Below are 23161 nucleotides of genomic sequence, written 5' to 3'. Positions count from 1 at the left end.
GAGCATACATCCCAATAAACAAGATTTGATTAAACGACCAATCAATCACCTTAAGAGATCATTCAGTCATAAGAAAATGTATAAATACCATAAAATATTATTTGATTAAAAGAGAATTTCCAGAGAAATATTTGATTACGAGAATATCGTATCATCACATGAAATAAGTTGGTCATAAGATAATTTGACCAAATGATATTGTGATTACAACAGAATTTCCAGACATTACACAAGGTTCTCTTAAAAACGAATTCAACATCATGGAAGAATAATCTATCATAAGAGAATGTTTCTATAAAATTATTTGATCATAAGAAAATGTTTCTATAAAATTATTTGATCAGAAGAGAATGTTTTTATAAAATTATTTGATCAGAAGAGAATGTTTTTATAAAATTATTTGATCAGAAGAGAATGTTTTTATAAAATTATTTGATCAGAAGAGAATGTTTTTATAAAATTATTTGATCAGAAGAGAATGTTTTTATAAAATTATTTGATCAGAAGAGAATGTTTTTATAAAATTATTTGATCATAAGAAAATGTTTTTATAAAATTATTTGATCAGAAGAGAATGTTTTTATAAAATTATTTGATCAGAAGAAAATGTTTTTATAAAATTATTTGATCATAAGAGAATGTTTTTATAAAATTATTTGATCAGAAGAGAATGTTTTTATAAAATTATTTGGCGTGTTCCTTATGACAAAATGTTTCTGATGGCACCAAAATATTTGACCATGTGACCTTCACCTTTGACCTTTGAAAAACTTAAAAACTGACCTTAACTATTGCAAAATGAAGACACAAGTCTTTCATAAAGTGTGCATGCTATTAGCACATGCCTTACACAGTACATTTATGTTTTAATGTACAGATTTATTGCAGCTGGGGTCAAAGTGTTTCATAAACACATTTTGGTCATCATCTTATTATTACATCATAAGATAATGTTTTAAAGAGTTTATTTATACCAGATTATTTGATCATAAGAGAATATTTCAGCATCACACATTATTTCAACATGGACAATTCTCCCGTAATAACACAACAACGTTTGATCAAGTATTACAGTTAACAATTTATGTAAACAGGAAAAATCTACCATCAAAATCACCAAACTTTTGTCATGACTTGTTGTAAAAATGTTTTTTTTCATATCTAACAAAGGCTATTAACAAACTGCAATTTTAATCAACTACCACAAATATTTTAATCATGAATATGATATTGTATAGAAAAACTTGTTAAAGAATAAAAAATTTTCACAAAAAGAGTATTAATTATTACAACCTTTATCCAATTCCACCGGCTTTTTTATGGCAATTATATGGGCTTTTCATGGCAATCATAGCGGCAATGTTTGTCTATGACTGCAGTCTATGGCAATATATATCAGATTCATAAGTCCTATATCACCAGCATTATTTGAACATTATGCAGATCGGTCAGTTTAGACCTTAATTATGTTTCACAGTTTACAATTCCTGTTTATAACTAGATTTTTATACATTGCTGTTGAACAGATTTCAGCTGCTCACTGGTTCCAACATTTAGAGACCAGCCCTATCTCAGTCATAACATCCAGGTTCCTGTCCATACTCCAGGGTGATGTCACAACAACCTGTTAACACCAGATAAAATATTTCATATCCAAATAGAAAACAATCAGATAATCAAAACAATGAAGAATTTTAAAATAAATCCAATCAAACTATTTTTTTTCAAATTCTGGGCTTCACAGCATACTGTAGATCACTTTGTGAATACTTTATTTCACGAACTTACCTCTAAAAGACATGTTCGTAAATACATGATTTCGTAAAGGATGGTCTAAAATTGACTTTTAAATTTGTGAATAATGGGTTATTAGATATATGGACTCTGATATCAGTAACTGCATCAGGATGGACATCATCAAGAAATATTTCAGTACAAATAACCGCCAGGGATTTTAATTCGTGGACGACTCTCAATGCATATTAATGTGAAAATAAATCCCCTGGGAAATGTTAAGTGATTTAGAGTAACCAGAGAATACACACTCATAACAGACTGACAGACCAACTGTCTTAAAGTTAAAAGTTTAAGAACAACAGATTCATTAAGCTGCAAGCCCAGAACTTAGGCTGAAGACCATGAACAATTTCTGAATTCTTTCTGAATCATTACCACAAAATTTTCTGTCAACTGACAAAAATTCTCATAATGTAGATAATATCTTTTATGAAACACTTTCTCACTGTGTGGATGAGGTCATTTCATGAAACTAACAAGACAAACAGTTACCTTAAGAAGCTACTGTTACAGAGCCTGACTCACCATTAATGAAACAAATTAGAGAGGCAATGACTTAGAGACTAGTAATTATTGAACTGTACCTGTATAACCACAATACCTGGTCCTTCACTAATGTCCAGTTTCTGTGTCCATTTTGACATCTTCCTGTGAGACCAAAGCTCCTTCTTGAATCATTTTCTCCACGATTTCCCAGAGACAGGAGTCTTTAGGGAACTCATTATCCACTAAATTCACCAGATAGTAATTGTCATGGATGTGATTAAGTAAATTGTGCGAGTTCGTTCCAGGTTCATACAGGTTTGCCCATGTCTCTGTCCACAGTGCGAATGCCTCATCCTAATTACAATAGAAGTACAGTACAATATTCCTGGTGTAAAATCACAGGCCTTATTTTATATATCTCCAACCCAAATATCTTTGAGGCGATATTAACACAAGACATCAGTACAATATTCCTGGTGTAAAATCACAGACTTTATTTTATATATCTCCAACCCAAATATCTTTGAGGCGATATTAACACAAGACATCAGTACAATATTCCTGGTGTAAAATCACAGACTTTATTTTATATATCTCCAACCCAAATATCTTTGAGGCGATATTAACACAAGACATCAGTACAATATTCCTGGTGTAAAATCACAGACTTTATTTTATATATCTCCAACCCAAATATCTTTGAGGCGATATTAACACAAGACATCAGTACAATATTCCTGGTGTAAAATCACAGACTTTATTTTATATATCTCCAACCCAAATATCTTTGAGGCGATATTAACACAAGACATCAGTACAATATTCCTGGTGTAAAATCACAGACTTTATTTTATATATCTCCAACCCAAATATCTTTGAGGCGATATTAACACAAGACATCAGTACAATATTCCTGGTGTAAAATCACAGACTTTATTTTATATATCTCCAACCCAAATATCTTTGAGGCGATATTAACACAAGACATCAGTACAATATTCCTGGTGTAAAATCACAGACTTTATTTTATATATCTCCAACCCAAATATCTTTGAGGCGATATTAACACAAGACATCAGTACAATATTCCTGGTGTAAAATCACAGACTTTATTTTATATATCTCCAACCCAAATATCTTTGAGGCGATATTAACACAAGACATCAGTACAATATTCCTGGTGTAAAATCACAGACTTTATTTTATATATCTCCAACCCAAATATCTTTGAGGCGATATTAACACAAGACATCAGTACAATATTCCTGGTGTAAAATCACAGACTTTATTTTATATATCTCCAACCCAAATATCTTTGAGGCGATATTAACACAAGACATCAGTACAATATTCCTGGTGTAAAATCACAGGCCTTATTTTATATATCTCCAACCCAAATATCTTTGAGGCGATATTAACACAAGACATCAGTACAATATTCCTGGTGTAAAATCACAGACTTTATTTTATATATCTCCAACCCAAATATCTTTGAGGCGATATTAACACAAGACATCAGTACAATATTCCTGGTGTAAAATCACATACCTTATTTTGTTTAATTCTAACCCAAATAAATTCCAACCAAAATACCTTGAAAGCAACATGAACACATGACCTCAATGATTACAATATCCTAATTGTATAGTCTGATAGTATCTTAAACTTCATATGAAACAAATAGACAAAATGATATTTATTCATGTAAGTTTGTTCCAAATCTATACAGTTATGGATACAGATTGTTCAACTGTTATCTAGTTAGTATGAGATAAATAAAAATTCACCTCCCACATCAGCTTTGATACTAAATGCCCATATAGCATGTATGAAACCAAGACACCTATTCCAAGTATCTAAGCTTGTGCAATTTAAATACACACTCACCTTCCATGTCTTGAAAGCTATAGGGTCAACAACTGTAGGCTGTATGATTTCCTTACCAGGAAACACCCCCCACGTTACAGCAATAGGTAGAGTCATATCACAGTTGGTGTAGTCAACGTCTCCCTGCACAGTAAATAATCATTATTGTTTCTATTACAACACAATGTGTTCACCAATCTACAGTATCAATGGTTTTTATAGGTGTCGAAAGTTGAGTAGATCATTTACCTTTGAATTCACGATGTGATAGTTGACAAGGGGATACCTCTCTAGAATATTTTTCAGCACAGTTACATTCTTTTCTGATGTGAAGAATTCCAAGTAGGCCTATAAGACAAAGCATGAAACAACATAACATTACAGTTTACACACTCGTTAAGCCCAATCATAAGTCTAACCTATAATCACGTGTTTTCCCCCCCGAGACCCATTTTCATGGTTTTTCAAAAAATCACTATTTCGTAGAAAATTGATTTTGTGGATAAACACAGCCCTGTAAATGTCCCTATACTTATTATAAGTTTGCGGCCATATCAAATCCGTGGACCGAGAGTACCAGCAAAATCAATTAAAATATGAATATTTCAATAATTAAGGACGCTACTTGGGGTTTAAAGGGAGGGATACAACATGGGGATCATAACAAGGGCCAGTATATGACCCTTACTGCAGACTATTAAAGGGGGTGAAGAGGACCAGACTAAACCCACTGGTCCACAACCAAACATGTATCAATCAATGTTAATCTTCATGGAAAATTTCAAAATTCAAAATTTATTTCTGACTTTTCTGACCAAGAGATGAAATAGATGCTGTACAGACCTTTGTTGTTTCACTGTTTGATAAAAACTGAATCATTCAAGACTCCCTCATACAGTATTAATACTACATGTAAGGAAATTGAGCTCCACTTTTTATTTATTAATACATAAATAGAGTTTATTGGTCAACTCAAATTAACAGCTGATTGTAAATAGAGCCAGTTGTTATCACTCGGGGACCAAGCTGTACCTTTTGGAATATGTATCCATTAGGGTCTCCCCAGCCAACCTTCGGGTCTGTTGACGGTGCAGCGTTGATGTTCGGCTGGGAGTTGATAGTCAACACACCTCGTTTGTTGATGGCTGCCAGTTTTTCCGTGATCAGATTGGTCTCGGCACTCAGCTCATCATCCTGCCACGGCAGACTGGACACCTGTCAAAAAACAGTGAATGACTTATCAAATTAACTCCAAAACCATGACAGACAAAGGCTTTCATTTCAAACATATATTGTGACTATCAAACCTTCCTGTTCTATGTAAATTTCTTGTGAATTGCCTGTCGACTAAGCCCCCTGACAGCTATCTGTGGTGCTGCAGGCCATTAACTGTCTCTGGTAAATAATCAATCCTAGGGCTTTACGTAATGATACTTTAATACACACTGTGATCAACATTTTGAAAAAAGCAGTTGAATATATAACTATCCTAAAGAGTAATATTCAATCGCAACAAGACCAGAGTACCAGAAGAGTATTTTTATTACAATATGTCTACCGGTTTCGCCCCAAACATGTGGGCTTCTTCAGGGTCTGGTACCCTGGACTTGTTGCGATTGAATATTACCCTTTAGATACCACTAATTCTCAATCGCCCTGCGTACCTGGAGGTATCCAAGCTAGGGACCATGGAACCTACCAACACTACGAAAAGAACGGCGTTGGCTCTATATTCCTACAGATATAACTATCCTAAATTTCAAATGACAAGTCTTCAAACTGAAGACAATCTACATGAAATTATGGTCTGTCCAGTACTTATTTCATAACATCAACTGCTGCAGTTTTCCTATAGATTCTAAAATTAAAGATACACAACTGAGGATCAAAATCAACTGCTGTATAATGAATATATACAAGAAAAAGAGACTAGTAATAAAATGAATTGGTTAAGGACGATTAAACGATTAACTAATTTGAACAGCCTGACTTTTGGTAACAGTGGGCTACCAACTACTTAAGGAAATAATAGTAGACTAAACAGTACTGAAGCTTCAAGTAAACATGTTTATCAAGTGAAACCAGCAATACACAACGATGGCAGTAATTTTCACCCAAATACTAAGACTGTTTGTCTTGCCTGTGATACAGTAAAAGAAACTAGAATAAGGATAGGTCAGCAAGGGCTATATATTTACTAGTATAAAGAAAAGTGAGAGTGTGGGATTGAAGTTTACCTTGACGCCAAGACCGTTTGGCTTGCCAGTGATGTAGTGGTAGAAGACGTCCCAAACGTCCTGTTCACTGGACAAATCCTCCCCCCACATCTTCAGCAGCGATTCTTTTGGTGACCGATTCTTTAAATAAAATAGGTAATAGTCAGTCAGATCACCGAAGGACGCTGCAGACGAATTTCCCCAACGACCGTTTGGGAATTCATCCCAATTTGATGTCCGGTGAACATAGCTGTTGGGTCGGCTCCTCCAGAATATTGGTCGAACGTCTTCTTTACATCGCATGTGATTGGCTGTCACTTTGAAAGGCAGAGTACGCTGTGGGTCCTCTTTCCACATTCCAAGTCTTTTCAGAATCTCTATCGTGGCAACTTCTCTGTTGAGAGTGTATATATGGAGTCCGTACACATCTCCGCTGTTCAGCAGGTCACGGCACATCTGTACAGCCTGCTCCACACCATAATTACGAATAGCTTCGTCATTGTCTTTCATTGGTTCAATGGTGTCGATAATCTCCTGGGGAACTTCTAACCTAGATAATTTCACAATGTGACGTAAAGACTGGTAAGCCTGAAAAATACAATACCTGATTACAATTGTATAAACAATTTAACAAAAGTGAACTGTAAAGTGTTTTAAGTATGTGATACTAATTCATTAATTCGAGTATGAAATAAACTATTAACTAACAGATCAATAGGTCTGTAGTTCTCACCTGGAATTCAATGTTCTTCACAAATACACCTCATATCACTACTCTTGACATTCAAAGTCTGGCTTGCTGAGAAGTTATTTAAATATTTTCACAACTTTGACACTTTGACCCCTGTTACATTGAAAATGGCTCGAAACAATTTCTTTTTACCTTTTATCTAAGGAACCTTTGGACCAACGCATTCTTTTCCTGAATTCCATTGAAAAATGGAACATTTTAACATAAATTTTAAGAATTGTTGAAATGAAAGGTTCAGTATAAATACATATTTCCCTAGTAGATATTTACAAATGGTAACTACAGGTGATAACTGATCCCATATTCTCTCTAAATAAAGCTATGGTATTCTGTTAACCCTGGTGTTAGATGAAAACTTACCTGTATAGGAAGAACACCTGGGATGATGGGGCAGTTGATTCCAATGTTACGACAGTCCTTCACAAACTGTAGAAAGGTAGAAGCTTTGAAGAAAAGCTGTGTTATTATAAAGTCAGCTCCAGCATCCACCTTGGATTTAAGATGACGCAAGTCTTCCTGGTATGACGTACACTCAGGGTGGCCCGTGGGGTAACCTGTTATAGATACAGAAATGTCTGTAGATATGATGGTACTGTGTACAAATTGGGGTAACCTGTTATAGATACAAGGATGCTTCTAATCAACTCTACCATAGGCAAGATTTTTAAGAATTCAATCTATTTCCAGTAGTGGGCCCAACCCCTCCCCCCACCTCTCCCACTCAAGAGGACCAAAACCCACTGTTCATACAAAGTAATCTCAAGCCTGTCTCAGACCAAATTGTGACAGAATCCAAGCATTTTGCATAAGAAGAATGATTTTAAAGGATTTGCCCTATAATCCCTAATGAGCCCCTTCGCTCAGGCCCCTGGGGGCAGAAATGCACTGTTTAAAAAAATGTATTCCCCTTCACCTAAGGATGCTCCAGACAAAATTTGGGCAAAATTCAATCATTCCTACAGAAAGAGTAAGACCTTGAAAAAAAATTTCCTTGTTCGGGCCAGACTCCTCAGGATCTCGAGGGCCAAGACCCTAAGGATGCTTCTGACCAAATTTGGTCAAAATCCTTCTAGTTGGTGGATGGATGACAGTGACCTAAAACTGTTAGTCAATATATTCTGTGTTTGGGTATTGTATCTTTTCACATTATTTTTTGTTGTAACAGTTCACCCCCTCTCATTTTGAAACTGAGGGCACAGTAGATCCCTAACAATGTTTATTTATTACATTGTAATAAAGAAAAGTGCCTGAAAACGAGGGATACAAGATTTGAATTTCACCACTTTGAGGGGTTTCATACCCTCAAACAGGGTAAGAGGGGCACATTGGTATATAACTTCTACATTTGAGCTTAACTTCTAAATTTCCATACCTGCTACACAAATGGAAAAGTCATCACCATGTTCTTGCTTGATCAGCCTCACCAAATCTGTTGCATAATTAAAGCCATTGTCCTGGTGTACCCAAGACTCTCCGCCATCTGGTGGGTCTGTAATGTATTAAAACAGCTCTGACTACATATCAAAGTATAATTTACAAAATCGCAAAAGAGTTACAATTGGTGATTTGTTGCTATACACCCAAAAGTACATGTATCTAATATCTGGAGATAACTTAACTGGTTAAGACCAAGATGTCAATTTGACAAAGACTAGTCCACTCTATATAAATAACAGGGAATTATTACAGGTCTCTTCCCTCAGAACTATCAATTTATATGTTTTCACTGTCATAATCAATCAAACCACTTGACGAAACATAATTACCTCCCCTTAGTGCCAATAGATTCCTGATGCCTAGCTCTTTAGCATTCTTTAGATTGGTCTTGATTTCCTCCTCTGTCTGTCGGCCACATGTGATGTGGAGCATGGTCTCCACACAGCAGTAGTTTACCATGGTAGCTGCCATACAGGTGGAGCTGGTGGACTTTTGGGTATTTCCGGGATCACCTGCTGGATGCCAAGTGATGTCACAGAAAAGGGGCTGTCCTTCATTCATCCGTTCGATCCTAATAAAAAAATATTTCTTTGACCAATCACTTTATCCAAAAAATCTAAAAAAAATACTTGTTATCTTATTACTTTATAAATTCTTTCTACATCTTATAACTTGTTTATTACATGACCAGACAATATGACTGGAAAATTAAAATGGCCTACAATCTTTATAGAATCAATGAATGATCAAACTTAGTCTTTACTTAATAACAGTGAAACCACAAACATGCAACTTTTTTCTCTATCATAATTTATGTTAGTTATCACTGGTACTATAAAACAAAGAAAAAGGGGAATTTCAAGAATATCAATTAGGGGCAAATTCAGTTGACTTCAGTTGAGTTTGTTCTGGTTGGTACAAAATTTAAAGAACATGAACAAATCCCCTCTGAACGACTTCTCACAAAAGAACAGCAAACACTAGTGAACAGGGTGATGTATACACTATCATTAGGGGATCAATCGACCATGTTTGATAAGCAGTTAACAACTAAATTAACTCAAACGTTATATATTTTCACAGTTACAAAAAATTCTAAATAAATTCAAACTTTGCTCTTGAACATAAATACATCAAGTGGTCCTTTAATTTATCAGGAAAATGATTTACATTGAAAGTAATCTGTCCACAAATAGTCAATAGTGCATATACATATGGCTCCAATTTTCAACTCAAAAAAGCTGAACAAAATTTTATCTTTACACAACAATTAATCTCAAACAAATGTTCAAATTCATCTCAACAAATATTTTGTAACGGTATTTCAAAGTAATGCACGAAAAGAAATAAAAGAAATCTTGTCATATAATATGGGAAAACAATTTTTGATCAAGAGTTATAAGCTAACAATGCATGATGTCCGCTGAAGGAGGCTGTGTTTACACTTATAATCTGTCATGTTTACACTGCACTATCTACAGCAAGAGATTATACACCTTTTCTGTCTACATTAGGCTTATCAATCACTTAACAAGTAGAACCGGCACGCGACCTGTCAGCTGCTATAGCCAATCAAGGCATGGTCTGCCAACTACTTTAGCCAATCAGGGCTGCTTCTGGCTACCAAACAGATGGAGGGGTAGGGGAGGGACTAGATTAGAGGTCCAGTGTAGACTATAGAGGGGGAGGGGCTAGATTAGAGGCCCAGTGTAGACTACAGAGGGGGAGGGACTAGATTAGAGGTCCAGTGTAGACTACAGAGGGGGAGGGACTGGATTAGAGGTTCAGTGTAGACTACAGAGGGGGAGGGACTAGATTAGAGGTCCAGTGTAGACTACAGAGGGGGAGGGACTAAATTAGAGGTCAAGTGTAGACTACAGAGGGGGAGGGACTAGATTAGAGGTTCAGTGTAGACTACAGAGGGGGAGGGACTAGATTAGAGGTCCAGTGTAGACTACAGAGGAGGAGGGACTAGATTAGAGGTCCAGTGTAGACTACAGCAGGGAAGGGACTAGATTAGAGGTTCAGTGTAGACTACAGAGGGTAGTTGAGAGAGTGATGGACTAGATTAGAGAACCAGTGTAGACTATAGAGGGTAGAGGGTGAGGGACTAGATTAGAGGTCCAGTGTAGACCATAGAGGGTAGAGGGTGAGGGACTAGATTAGAGGCCCAGTGTAGATTATAGAGGGTAGAGGGTGAGGGACTAGATTAGAGGCCCAGTGTAGACCATAGAGGGTAGTTGAGAGGGTGAGGGACTAGATTAGAAGCCCAGTGTAGACCATAGAGGGTAGTTGAGAGGGTGAGAGACTAAAATAGAGGTTCAGTGAAGACTGTAGTCAGGGGTGGTTGGGAAGGCGAGAGACTCTGTCTGTCCGTCCATCCATCCCTGTGTATTTAAAAGTGCTTTAGCAGTTTCAATCTTTTAGGGAACATCAAAGACATATCAAACATCAGAATACCTTGAACAAGTACGAGTTAAAGGGGTTAATGGGTAAAGGTCAAGGTCACTGTTACTATTCAAAAATAAATCATAGTTGCTGCTATAGCTGCTTCATTTCTCGAAGGATTCTCCTCAAACTTCACACAATAATAAAGACAAGCATCAAATATCTAACAAGTTTGGGTCTCAGGGTTGTCAGGTCAAGGTAATTGTTTTTAGAAAATCATTGTCAGCACTCTTGTAGATTTATTCCTTAAGGGATCCTCATCAATCTTGATACATTTATAAAGCATTGAATTACCACAAACAAGTTTGAGTTGGATCAAGGTCACCATTTCCATGTTAAGAAAATCATTGTCAGCTGTAGCACTCTAACTGCTTCATTCCTGAAGGAATTCTCATCAAACTCCACACTTACTAAGCATCAAATTATATCTAACAAGTTAACGTTTGAAGTACAGGGTTTTCGGGTCAAGGTCAAGGTTTTCATTATTTGAAATTAATTGTCAGCTGTCTTGCTGCTTCATTCCTCGCAGGATTCTTATCACACATCAAGTACTTGTAAAGCATTAGATTTTATTGAATAAAATAGAGTTTCAGGTTTGCTGGGTCAAGGTCATTGTTACTATTTTAAGAAAATCAATGTCAGTACTCTAGCCGCTTCATTCCTCAAGGTATTCTCATCAAACATACCACACTTATAAAAGCATCAAATATCTTGGACAAGTTCAAATTTCAGGGTTGTTGGGTCAAGGTCAGGGTCCCCTTTAGCTTTTTTCCCCAAGAAAATCTTTTCAGAGCTCCTGCGACTTCATTCCTATATTCTTAAAACTAAAATCTTCACACTTCACAGACTCGTACAACAACAAAATATCTTGAACAAGTTGGTGTTGATGGTAGCTTGGTCAAGGTCATCATTACTATTTTTAGAATTTCATTATCAGAGCTCTGACGACTTCATTCCTTGCAGGATTTTGATAAATCTTGAACACTTAAAAATGTCCACAACACATTATTACATACTGGTGATGAAACTGTTTTGTCAGACTGAAATTGATACATTTTATTGCATCAGTTCATTAAAATAAGTCACAAATTGCCTACTTTTCTTTTTTAACACTATTTTATAAAATAATTACAGTGTAATAGCTTGGAGGGGCCAGTAAGGGAAACTATTACTCAGCGTGCTTGGTTTGATGCTGGATTTGGAACGGCTGTAATTACAATGGTTTGGCTAGTACATAACATACCTGCTTATCAAATTAATAGCTCCATTGTTTGTTCTGGGTGGAAAGAATTCGAGAGAGAACCAAGGATCTCTACTAGCGATTCTTCGATTGACCATCTCTGCTAGGGAGTTTCGTTCTGGTAATTCTGGGGGTGAAGGGGGAGATCCCCCAGCCCCATTTGAGGCTTCCTTTTGTGCTACCAACTCTGGCATGATGAGTTGATAACTTTATGTTTCCTGTAAAACATTAAAAGAAAGTGATGACTGAAATTCAGAAAACCGCAAAAAGTGTCAATAAAATTAAAAATCAAGATCAATGAACCAAGGGAAAATATGAAAGGAAAATTTTAATGAAAGATTTCTGAAAAAGAAATTGGAGAATAAAACCAGTTGTTCTGGAAGATTAAGCATCTTCTACTTCATCAATGATACATCCTACATCCATGTAAAGAATTCACAAAAAAAAAAAAAATACGATAAATGAAAAAATGATAAACTTCATATTTCTGTCATGTTTATGATATCATCCATCAACTGTTCATTTAAAGGACACAGGTACCGGATACTCTCGAGAAAAAAAGTCTTGTCATGTCCAGGATATATGACAGAGTTGTTTATCTCAAATGTAAACAATGCATGCACAAAGGTGGTATATGCGTACACCATTTCCTGTTACTAAGCTGCCGAGAAGGATATTGACAAATAAATGAATCACAACATTTATTATCTCAGTACAAATTCTACATAGGCATACTTTATGTTCCCGTCACCACCTTTATAATTGTTAATGTTTTACTTTTCCCCTGGTGAAGAAATTCATGTTTTCAAAATCCTTAAAACGAAAATGAAAGTAGAATCTATGTTTAAAAGTCCATATTTATTCAAGAGCTACAATTACAAATCAAGCAGTGAATAAATAGTAAAGAAAGTAAGTACAGAGGACAGGCGCTGTAGTAGATAAAATCATACGGAAATTTTGAATGTAGAATTTTTTTTTCATAAAGACATCGAGAACATTACAGCGACTGAAGAATAAAAATAGTTTATTGCTGTCCTGTGAATATTTGGTAATTTCTTCGACAGCACAACTTAAAAAAACCTTGGGCAAAAAACACACACAAAAATAACGAAAAAAATAGCAAAAACCGAAGAGCGATATTATCATACACCAGGCCAACATGACGAGAAGTATGTTACATAATAATAAAAAAAATAGATTATTGTCATAATAATTTGTTAAAAAGTAAAAAAAAAAAGGAAATAATAAATAAGAATAAAAAATAATGGAACTGAAAATATTTAAGCATACGGACGCCATCAAAACATAAGCCCCATGACCACCGACCACTACGTGTTTACATCGGGACTTGTGTTTGTTTACGTATTCACGCTTCAATAAATAACGCTAAAAATAATTTCTTCCTTATGCATAGTAAAAAGTTTTTTCATGCAATAATCACGCGCAAAGTCTATCATATTTAATTTGAATTATCTGGAAACCATTTTACTTGTACCTTCAAAATTGAAAGAATCAGCTGTACACAGATCTACGCTCTTTCAGCGTTCCGTTCGTCGCCTCCTCCTCCGATTTTCAAAACGAACTAAGAGACAGAAATTTTGTCCATTCGCATTATATACTCCGCTGTAGCCAATCACAATCGAGTATCTAATCACGCACAACCTTGACCCTGAATGATACAGAGTGATCAGCGTACCGTTAACCATAAAAGACATACTTTGTACGAGGCAGCGTAAATGCTTTTAAGCAAGTGCGTGATCAGTTGAGGCGAGGCAACTCTTACAAACATTTTTTGATCAACAATCGCATTTACCAACCACTCGTCTGTGATCTTACGGATCTAAGTTTTCGAAACCGAGGACAAGGGAATGATTGAGGAAAAGGACTATATGCATGTAGATAACTGAAGATATATATGTAAATGTACGCCATTCTCGCTACAAACATAGACTAACATGAATAACAAAGGTTTTTGTCATTGCTGCTGATATTTTACCTCGATCAAAAATACTAGCACAGCAAATATATCAACATAGTTGACAAACTCTGGAAATACATATTAATTATTTTGAAAATGCTGATTTTAAGTAAACTCTACTATTAGATGGGAAACTCCATTAGAGGAACTTGACTCAAATGGAAGTAACTTTTTATAGACCAAATAGACCAAGGATGCATCCCACCCGAAGAAATTCTCATTATTCGACCGACGATAGACCTTGGATGAGAAATAGTGCATGTACAGTGAAAAACAAAAAACAAAAACAAAACAAAAAATTAAAAAAAAAAAAAAAAAAAGAAAGAAAGGCAGATGGTTTAAAAACAAAAACTCAAGCAAATTTGGGAAAGGGCCTGTTTCCAGTAATGTTAATTCTCCATAGGAGCCTGCCCCCGTATAATTTCTTATCTAGCTCAACTACTGTTTTTTTCTTTTCCGAAAAATAATTTTACACCTTTCCGACACCCAGATTTCATAATTTCAGTGAAAATGTATTTTTATAAAGTTGTCAATTTCAGCATCAAAGACATAAGTTTGTAAATAAAAGAAGGTTATCTCGAAATTGTAATTCGCAACATAGTATAAATTTCTTTTGATAAATATTTCCAAAACATCGTGTTTATTCATAAAACATAAAAAAAAATATTCTCGGATGAAACTGCACTTGCAGAGACACAATTATGAAGAAAAATGCCATAAATTTGCAATTTTCTCCCGTTATATAGTTTTGGATGCAAATTTCCATCAGAAAATCGGATAGAGCTTTACTTGTTTCATATGTGTACCAAAAATCAGCTAATTCCATGTGGTGGAACGTTCTCATATCGCCGCCTGAATGTGGTTGTAAATTGAAAGAAAACGGGAAATTAGTAACAACCTTGTCTGAAACCCTTTTATATAGCTTATTATATACAAACTTTTATATTGAATATCAGAGCGGATATTTTCATGACAGTTTTATGATGTGTAAAAAAAAAAAATAAATAAAGTACTGTTTCCCCGTCTCGATCTTGATTACTTGAGAACCATTACGTGTGGAACGTATCAGATATCTCTGGCTCCTGGTTACATCGCCGGACATTTAAGTGATGACAGAGACTATGAGGTGTGGCTTTACCAGCACTCCCAAGACCTTCTCCGATGTCAAATACATTCTCGACACAAAAGCCAAACGAAATATAACGTTTGGATACGGTTCAACGTTTCACCCGATGTTGAGGCCCCAAAAAAGGACTACTACTGCCAGTGCCCAGTTGGAGAGAGAACGATGGGAATGTGTGCGCACATCTCCAGTATCTTGTACTACCTTGGTTATTACAGGACTCTGGAAAACCCTCGACTATTACAACCACAGGTAAAGAAATTCCGACAAAACTTGAAATAGTTTTCCATGCGGCAACAGAGTGCATATGTCGAAAGTATGTTTGGGGCTCGATATGAAAGATCCCCGTTACCATGTGACTAACCAAACTTATAAATATAGGTATTATACAATCGCCGGTAGCTATGAACAATCCCGTAAATGCGAAAACCAACCAAAATCATAAGGAACACGTTTTGTTTGTTGTTCTGTATATTTGTCAGCCAATGTCTTCAACCACGGGGACTTGCGAAATAGCCATCTTGGATTTTTTTTATGAAAAAGTGTTTCTCTCACTTTTTTTCATATCTGTGTACATATTCTCAACATACCGAGCAAATACTCTCGTTTTTTTGTTAATTATCTAAAGAAAGTCGAAAATCGGCAATTCAACCATAGGCTAATTCAACCCAACATTTGAAAATGTTCCACCACTTACATTTTGATGATTTTCCCTCTCATCAATAGCATATTATAAACGTACTATTTAATAGGATAAAAATTGGTTTGCATCCAACGCCCATAAAAGGGTGTATTCTCTAAAAAACACAGTTTTTGTGTCTAAAATGTTATCATCGAAAATGGCATTTTTGAGATTGTTTCTTCCATAAAACAGCCAAATGGCGCGATGGAAACATGATTTTTTTGTCACAATCATGCCATGAATGTATTCTTTACGGTGACTATCATTTGATTAGATTTTCATTAATATTTTACATAACATGCACATTTTATCAATACTTAGACAGCTTCTGAAAGGTACAACTTTGAGGAGCCATAAAAAACAAACCAAGTGACCTAAATCTTTATACTTTATAGATTTGTGACCACAACGGCATGGGCAATGCACCACCAACAGGAAATTTGAATCAGAGAAGGGGCCATTTTGGAAACCGGCCCTTTAGGAAAGTTTGAAACGAAACAGCAGGCTTATTTTGAGAAATCTTATGACCAATGGCAAATTTCACTCTATGACTCAACCTATTGCTTGAAATTAATCGAGTAGAAAATGATGACTCAATAATGAAAGCAAATAGTGTACCGAGACACATGTCTACGCTCTCTTGTTTAAAATATTGATCTACTGCATCATCTGTCTGAGGACGTTATTACTTTACAGTCCTCAATCAATCAATATTTCTGTAGACCGAGAGAGAAAACTATGACATATTCAAATTATTAAAAATAGATTTATGGATTTCAATATATTACCACTGAATTTCTGATATCCATAAACCATATGTACATCTATATCTATATCATAATTCATCTACAAATATCTATAAAACGGCGTTTTCTGTGTAGTAGTAGTATCAATATATCTGTACTTATCCTCTCATGAGCTAATGGGGGAGGGGGGGGTGTGTTAAAAGGACCAAAATTCCAATTTAACGTGATTTATTACTTTTGATAATTTAACTAATTATTTATATAATTTTCCTTTTATATTTCACTATGCTCCACTAAATATCCGCAACATCTCAGTCATCGCCTTGCTGTTTGTCTTTCCATCCGTCCTTTCGTGTCCGTAGCATAATTTTGCCCACAGTGAAGCAAAGATCATGAAGCTTGGTGTGTTTCCATTGGTCATACTAAGGGGATGTGAAATTTGCCAAATTCAGTGCCCTCAACCCCTCTTCCTCCAAATAACAGAGTTATTGTTTTTTGTTTAAAATATCTCGTCCAGAGCATGATTTTGCTTGCATTTAATCTAGGATATCGAAACTCGGTGTATACATTGATCATACTCAATTACAGAGTTATTGCCATTTGTTAAAAATATACATTGTTAAGAGTACAACTGTGATTGCATTTAAGACAGAATAATGAAACGTGTCGTATACATTGATCATCCAAAGACAATGCGCATAGTACCAATGTTAGTCCGTAATTACAGAGTTATTGCCCTTTGTTAAAAATATACATTGTTCAGAGCACAACAAGTGTATTTAAGACAGAATAATGAAACTTGTCGTATACATTGATCATTTAAAGACAATGTGCATAGTACCAATGTTAGTCCTTAATTACAAAGTTATTGCCCTTTGTTAAAAACCTTTTCATGTCCGGAGTATAACTTTGCCCAAAGTTAAGCAAGAGACATGAAACTTAGTGTATACATTGATCATACTACCACAATGTGGTGTGTACCAAATTCAGTGTTCCCGGGGCTCTCAATTACAGAGTTATTGCCCTTTGTTGAAAATATCTTGTCCAGCGGGAAACTTTGCTTGCATTTAATGTAGAATAACGAAACTTGGTGTACACAATGATCATAAGAAGGCAATATGTAGTGTATCAATGTTAGAACCCACAACCCTTTAATCACAGAGTGATTGCAATTTGTAAAACAATTGCGTCTGGAGCTTTACCTTGCCTATACGTTTACACAGGGACATTGAAACGTGGTGATACATCAGTTACACAAATCAAGGTGCAGCGGAGCAAAGTCTGGGCCCATGATCCCTCAGTACAGAGTTATAGCCCTTTGTTAAATTTTTGTGTCCAATAAAGTCGTTTTTGGGGAAGCATTCATCAGTGTCATTGATACTCTTGTTTCTTTCATTTTCTTATGTTAAGATTGTAATTTGTTTTAACATTTAAATTGTGAGATTTTTTTCACTGTATCATAACATCTTTTTTATTCAAAATTACCAAGTGTGTTTTCAAATTTCAGATTGATGCTGATAGATTTTGTGATGGAATGCATTTTATGAAACTTCACCTTTAGATTTTTTTTATTTCTTTATTTCAAAATTTCAATTAATTAATTTTTTGCTATTTCCGTTGTTTATTGAGTTGTATTTTTACCCGTTTTTCAGTTTCGATATCTCATCAAAAGTATTATATTTTGTATTTATTTTCATAATTTACGCTTATTTTCTAAAGTTAAATAATTAACCTTACAAGTTAAAATCTAATCAAACACATCGTCTCTGAATTCAACACTAGAATCGTGTACCTATTAACCCGTGCTACATAGACTTCGAGATTCTTCCGTCGTTGTCCGCCGTGCGCCGTCCCTCGTGCGTAAACTTTTGACATTTTAAATTTCTTCCCAAGTTCCACCATTGGGACTGAGCTCAAACTTGCATGAAATGATCCCGAGATGATCTTGTTGTTATTTTTCGGGTATGTCTGAAATCCAAGATGCACGCCAAGACCACCATCTTGAAAAACATATTTTATTTTTTTCTCCAGTTCCATTGAATGCATTGAGCTATGAATTCGTTAGCCAATAAAGTGTTGTTATTTTGTGACCTTGTCAAAACTTCGATACTGCAGCCAGGGAGGCCATTTTGTAACATGATAGCGCAATCATGGGTTTCCTGTGCAACGCCGATTTCAAACTTCTTCTCACGTTCCAACAGTGAGATTGAGCTCAAACTTGCATGAAATGATCCTGAGACGGTCTTGACCAAGTGTTGCTATTTTTCAGGTATGTCTGAAATCCAAGATGCCCGCATTGGCCGCCATCTTGAAAAACATCTTTTACACTTCTTCTCCAGTTCCATTGTGGCATTGACCTAAAAATTGGTGGGAATGTTAAGGAAAGGTAGCCAATGGCATCAGTGGAACTGGAGAAATTTGAAATATGTTTTTCAAGATGGCGGTCATCTTTGATTTCAGAACATCATACTAACCAAGATTGAATCTGGAAGTGTTATTTTCCTATATAAATTTAATGAAGTTGACCCCCGTCGCAGAGGACAATGGGGCACGGGTTATGAAATTTACAATTTTGATAAAGCACATTGAGCCCTCTTTATTCATGAAGAGGTTTTGATTCTAAGGTATATAGGTCTGAAAAAAGAATTTTGATGTATAAGCAATTTTTCCCATTTGGCTCTGACCCTCTGGCTCCTGTAGGGTTGAAATCATTACAATTTTACAATTCTAGTTTATCATTGCCCATGGAATCTTCATGCAAAATTTCATACAATTCACATACTTTAAAAAAAATGATGACAGACGAAGATAAAAAACTAAAAAGTTAAAAAGGTTTCTGTCTTTTATTTGTTGGCTTTGTGCACATGAATTATCACCATATACAAAAGTTCTCTGATTTAGATTTTCATAAAAATATTGCCCACTTTTACACATTCATTCATAAATGTTAATCACTTATTCATAAACATTAGAAACATGTATATCACATAGCAAGGTCCCTGGAAAACAGAAACAATGAAAAAATATTAAATTGATTTGCTCATAAATAAGTCATACTTTGATGTCCCGGTATATATGTTGAAGAATTGGTCTTGTGGTGTAATTTGTGGGGCCAATGATTAACAAAGAATTACTTCACAACATCAAAAAATAATGTAACACAACAGCTAAGTACTATAGACAAGCTTTTGTATAATCCGTCACAATGGCTATCAGCAAAAGTGTTTGGTTGGGTGATTCTAATTTTTTCCCAGGTTCACCAAAAGTTTGGAGAATAATACATGAAGTTTTGGCAGATCCTATGAACCAGCCTTGATTTTCTCTGTTAAATTTATTTTTAATATACCGCAAAGCCGACAATTGTCACAGGTCAAATTTTTTTTTACGATTTTAATTAAAACCGAATTAATAACATTTTTAACAAATCAAAATTTGCTGATCTGGATGTAAAAGGACAATTTATGTCTCATTATTTCACAATTAATTTTTGTGATCACTTTCAACTACCACAAAATATCGAAAATATCACACCTATGAAAATAACCGACTACACATTTTCTATATTTTGAGATTTCAATTTCATCCCCAGAATAACAAGGAAACCTTGAAAATAACAGGTTTTAAAGTGCTTCATGAAAATGTGATGTCAAAGTATGGGAAATCTGTATAATGCCTTGTAATGTTAAATATACCACAACAGACACAACACATTGGAAGGAATTATAATAGTGAATAGACTTGTTTTTGATGAAGACTTGAATACATTTGTGGTAATACAATAAACAGGTTTTTTTTTTTTTTTTTTTAAAATTACATATTAATTTGCAGATATTGCCCCATTTTTTTTAGCTGAACAGATCATAGCTAAAAAAAGAACTAGATTTTTTAAACAAATTTTAAACGAAACACATGAAAGGTCATATTCAGATCTTTCATAATAATCAATAAAGGATTGTAATTAAAGGAGAAGTATATAAATTATATATATTGTGGTTTTGTTGTAAACAACCAAGTACTGCGCACAACCATTCTGTAAACATTTATACCTTGTAACATTCTGTATCTTAACAAAAACACTCCATACATAAATTGTATGTGTTTAAAACAGAGTGACAAGCATACCCAACAATACTCAGGTACAAACAAATGACTCATCTTTACAACCTTCAAATCAATTCTAAATCCTTCAAAATAATCCTTGGGTGGCAAACATATACATTCAAACTTAAAGTCTGGGGTGGGCTTATTGCAGGACAACCTAAGGAACGGCAATTTATATATGGGTGGGATTATTACAATGATTATAGTCAGATAAATTCTACAGAAATTCACTCTAAATTGTCATTTTATAAAATTTCGTAAATGTATCTTATCACACAACCTTTCGTATATACAGTACGGGACTAATCTATCTTCGTAAATTGTGAACGACAGAATTTTTGCTATGGTGGGATGACATTACCAGGTATATTTGGAACCAAGTGTTGTCCATCATGTATCATTACCGAATGAGATGAGTCAGTCATCTTTCTCATGTCTCTAATATTTGACATTTCTATTAAAGAAAAACTCAGTTTCTATCAATTTGAATATTAGCTAAATGCTCTTTGTAAAAAGAATGTAATGACATCATATCTGAATAACTTCTGTTATTGCAAATTTTTAAAGAAACATTGCTGAGTGAAAATTGCACATCAGAAAAAGTCCTCACTTGAGCTCAGTACTACAAACACAAGCTCAAAATTAACAGAATCCAATACTTTTATCAGTGTGATAAACCAATATAAAAAAAGATGTTTCCTGAATGTTTTCTGTATTGGGATATTGCTCTCTGTTACTGACAAGGAGACACTGGCAGTAAGTTCTTTATCCAGTGGAATAGTAGCAGACACACCATACGAAATTCACACAACAAAGAGATTATGATCACAGAAACACGTGATGTGTTGATAAAACAAGTGAGAACATGGTCTTAGATTTACAACGATTCCATCAACCTAATATGTCGTTTTGATGCTACCAACAAATCTTTAATATGTCAGTTAACCTTTCATTCATTGATAAAAATAATAAAAAATCAATCAAATTTATAAGGCTGGCCCCAATTTTTTTTTTTATTTCAAATTTGGTCCCAAATTATACTTGTTCCTGATACTTGATGTATATAATTTTCACTTTTATGGATTCTCAAAAATTTTCATAAAACGTCTTCTTGCAATTTTGCGTGATTTGAGTCTCTGATGCAGTAATGATAAATATATGTTATAAACTTCAAACAAATCCAAGCTAATAAAATACCACACGATTATATGATTTATAACTCGTAAACTTGTGTTAAATTAGTTTTATAAATCTCTGTGAAGTCAGTCAAATGTCTGATTGGTTTTCATTCTATAAAACTACATTAATGTGATGTTACAGTATAACAGCCAGCACAAGCGCCATGTTTAATGACAACGGCCAGCACGAGAGCCATGTTTAATGACAATGGCCAGCACGAGAGCCACGTTTAATGACAACGGCCAGCACGAGAGCCATGTTTAATGACAACGGCCAGCACAAGAGCCATGTTTAATGACAACGGCCAGCACGAGAGCCACGTTTAATGACAACGGCCAGCACGAGAGCCACGTTTAATGACAACGGCCAGCACGACAGCCATGTTTAATGACAACGGCCAGCACGAGAGCCACGTTTAATGACAACAGCCAGCATGAGAGCCACGTTTAATGACAACGGCCAGCACGAGCGCCATGTTTAATGACAACGTCCAGCACGAGAGCCATGTTTAATGACAACGGCCAGCATGAGAGCCACGTTTAATGACAACAGCCAGCACGAGCGCCATGTTTAATGACAACAGCCAGCATGAGAGCCACGTTTAATGACAACAGCCAGCACGAGAGCCTTCCAACATTTCTATCTCACACTAGCACCACTATCACCTAATTGCAAATTCAGACTTACCTCTAATCTTGATATTGAAATTAAACATTGATTAACATCTTAAACAGTAAATCCTATCACCTATTACTGGCAAGAGTTGTTACACTTGCATCTGCTACACAAACCTAAAGGTTAAAGGTCACCAACTAACTAAGGCATTGAGACTTATAAACTACTATTTTCAGAAATTACTCTAAATCATTATACAGTCCTCTGTGTAATCTGATGGTATATTTCACAGAATAACTTTAGTATCAAAATGTCACGAAATTCAACAGCTGTATTGTACAATTACAATAAAATTCATTGTAATGTAGTCAGTCTTAGAACCATGTAACACAATTCAACCATAGCATCGTATATCTACCGTTTGCTATTTAATCAAACCATTTAATGCAAATATTTCTTTGCAAGAATATACAAAATTTCACTAATGAGACTTACA

General features: G+C 35.1%; 1 protein-coding gene across 1 annotated transcript; it reads right to left on the bottom strand.

Moving 5' to 3' along the window:
* Positions 1 to 538: 538 nt before the first annotated feature.
* LOC132543017 (methylenetetrahydrofolate reductase (NADPH)-like) lies at positions 539 to 13814 on the bottom strand. Its single transcript, XM_060206472.1, has 11 exons — positions 13737 to 13814; positions 12245 to 12459; positions 8883 to 9124; positions 8489 to 8605; positions 7477 to 7670; positions 6387 to 6953; positions 5182 to 5364; positions 4399 to 4497; positions 4171 to 4293; positions 2382 to 2637; positions 539 to 1624 (listed from the first exon to the last, which is right to left on the bottom strand). The coding sequence occupies exons 2-10, from the start codon at positions 12433 to 12435 to the stop codon at positions 2410 to 2412; spliced, it is 1944 nt and encodes a 647-aa protein (XP_060062455.1). The 5' UTR covers positions 12436 to 12459; positions 13737 to 13814; the 3' UTR covers positions 539 to 1624; positions 2382 to 2409.
* Between the last annotated feature and the right edge of the window lie 9347 nt (positions 13815 to 23161).

The sequence above is a fragment of the Ylistrum balloti genome, unplaced genomic scaffold (genome assembly GCF_031769215.1).
Source record: "Ylistrum balloti isolate Yb309-2 unplaced genomic scaffold, AGI_CSIRO_Ybal_v1 Utg369734, whole genome shotgun sequence".
NCBI lineage: Eukaryota > Metazoa > Mollusca > Bivalvia > Pectinida > Pectinidae > Ylistrum > Ylistrum balloti.
The sequence above is the reverse complement of the archived record's forward strand: the minus strand, read 5'-3'. Positions and strand labels throughout refer to the sequence as shown.

What these genes read in the sequence shown, in the direction of transcription:
- LOC132543017 (XM_060206472.1), bottom strand. Translation starts at nt 12,435, where the DNA reads ATGCCAGAGTTGGTAGCACAAAAGGAAGCCTCAAATGGGGCTGGGGGA. An exon ending in CAAACGGTCTTGGCGTCAAG is followed by an intron (nt 5,365 to 6,386) that starts GTAAACTTCAAT and finishes GTTTTTTGACAG; the next exon opens with GTGTCCAGTCTGCCGTGGCA. An exon ending in TAGCTTTCAAGACATGGAAG is followed by an intron (nt 2,638 to 4,170) that starts GTGAGTGTGTAT and finishes TATTGTAATTAG; the next exon opens with GATGAGGCATTCGCACTGTG.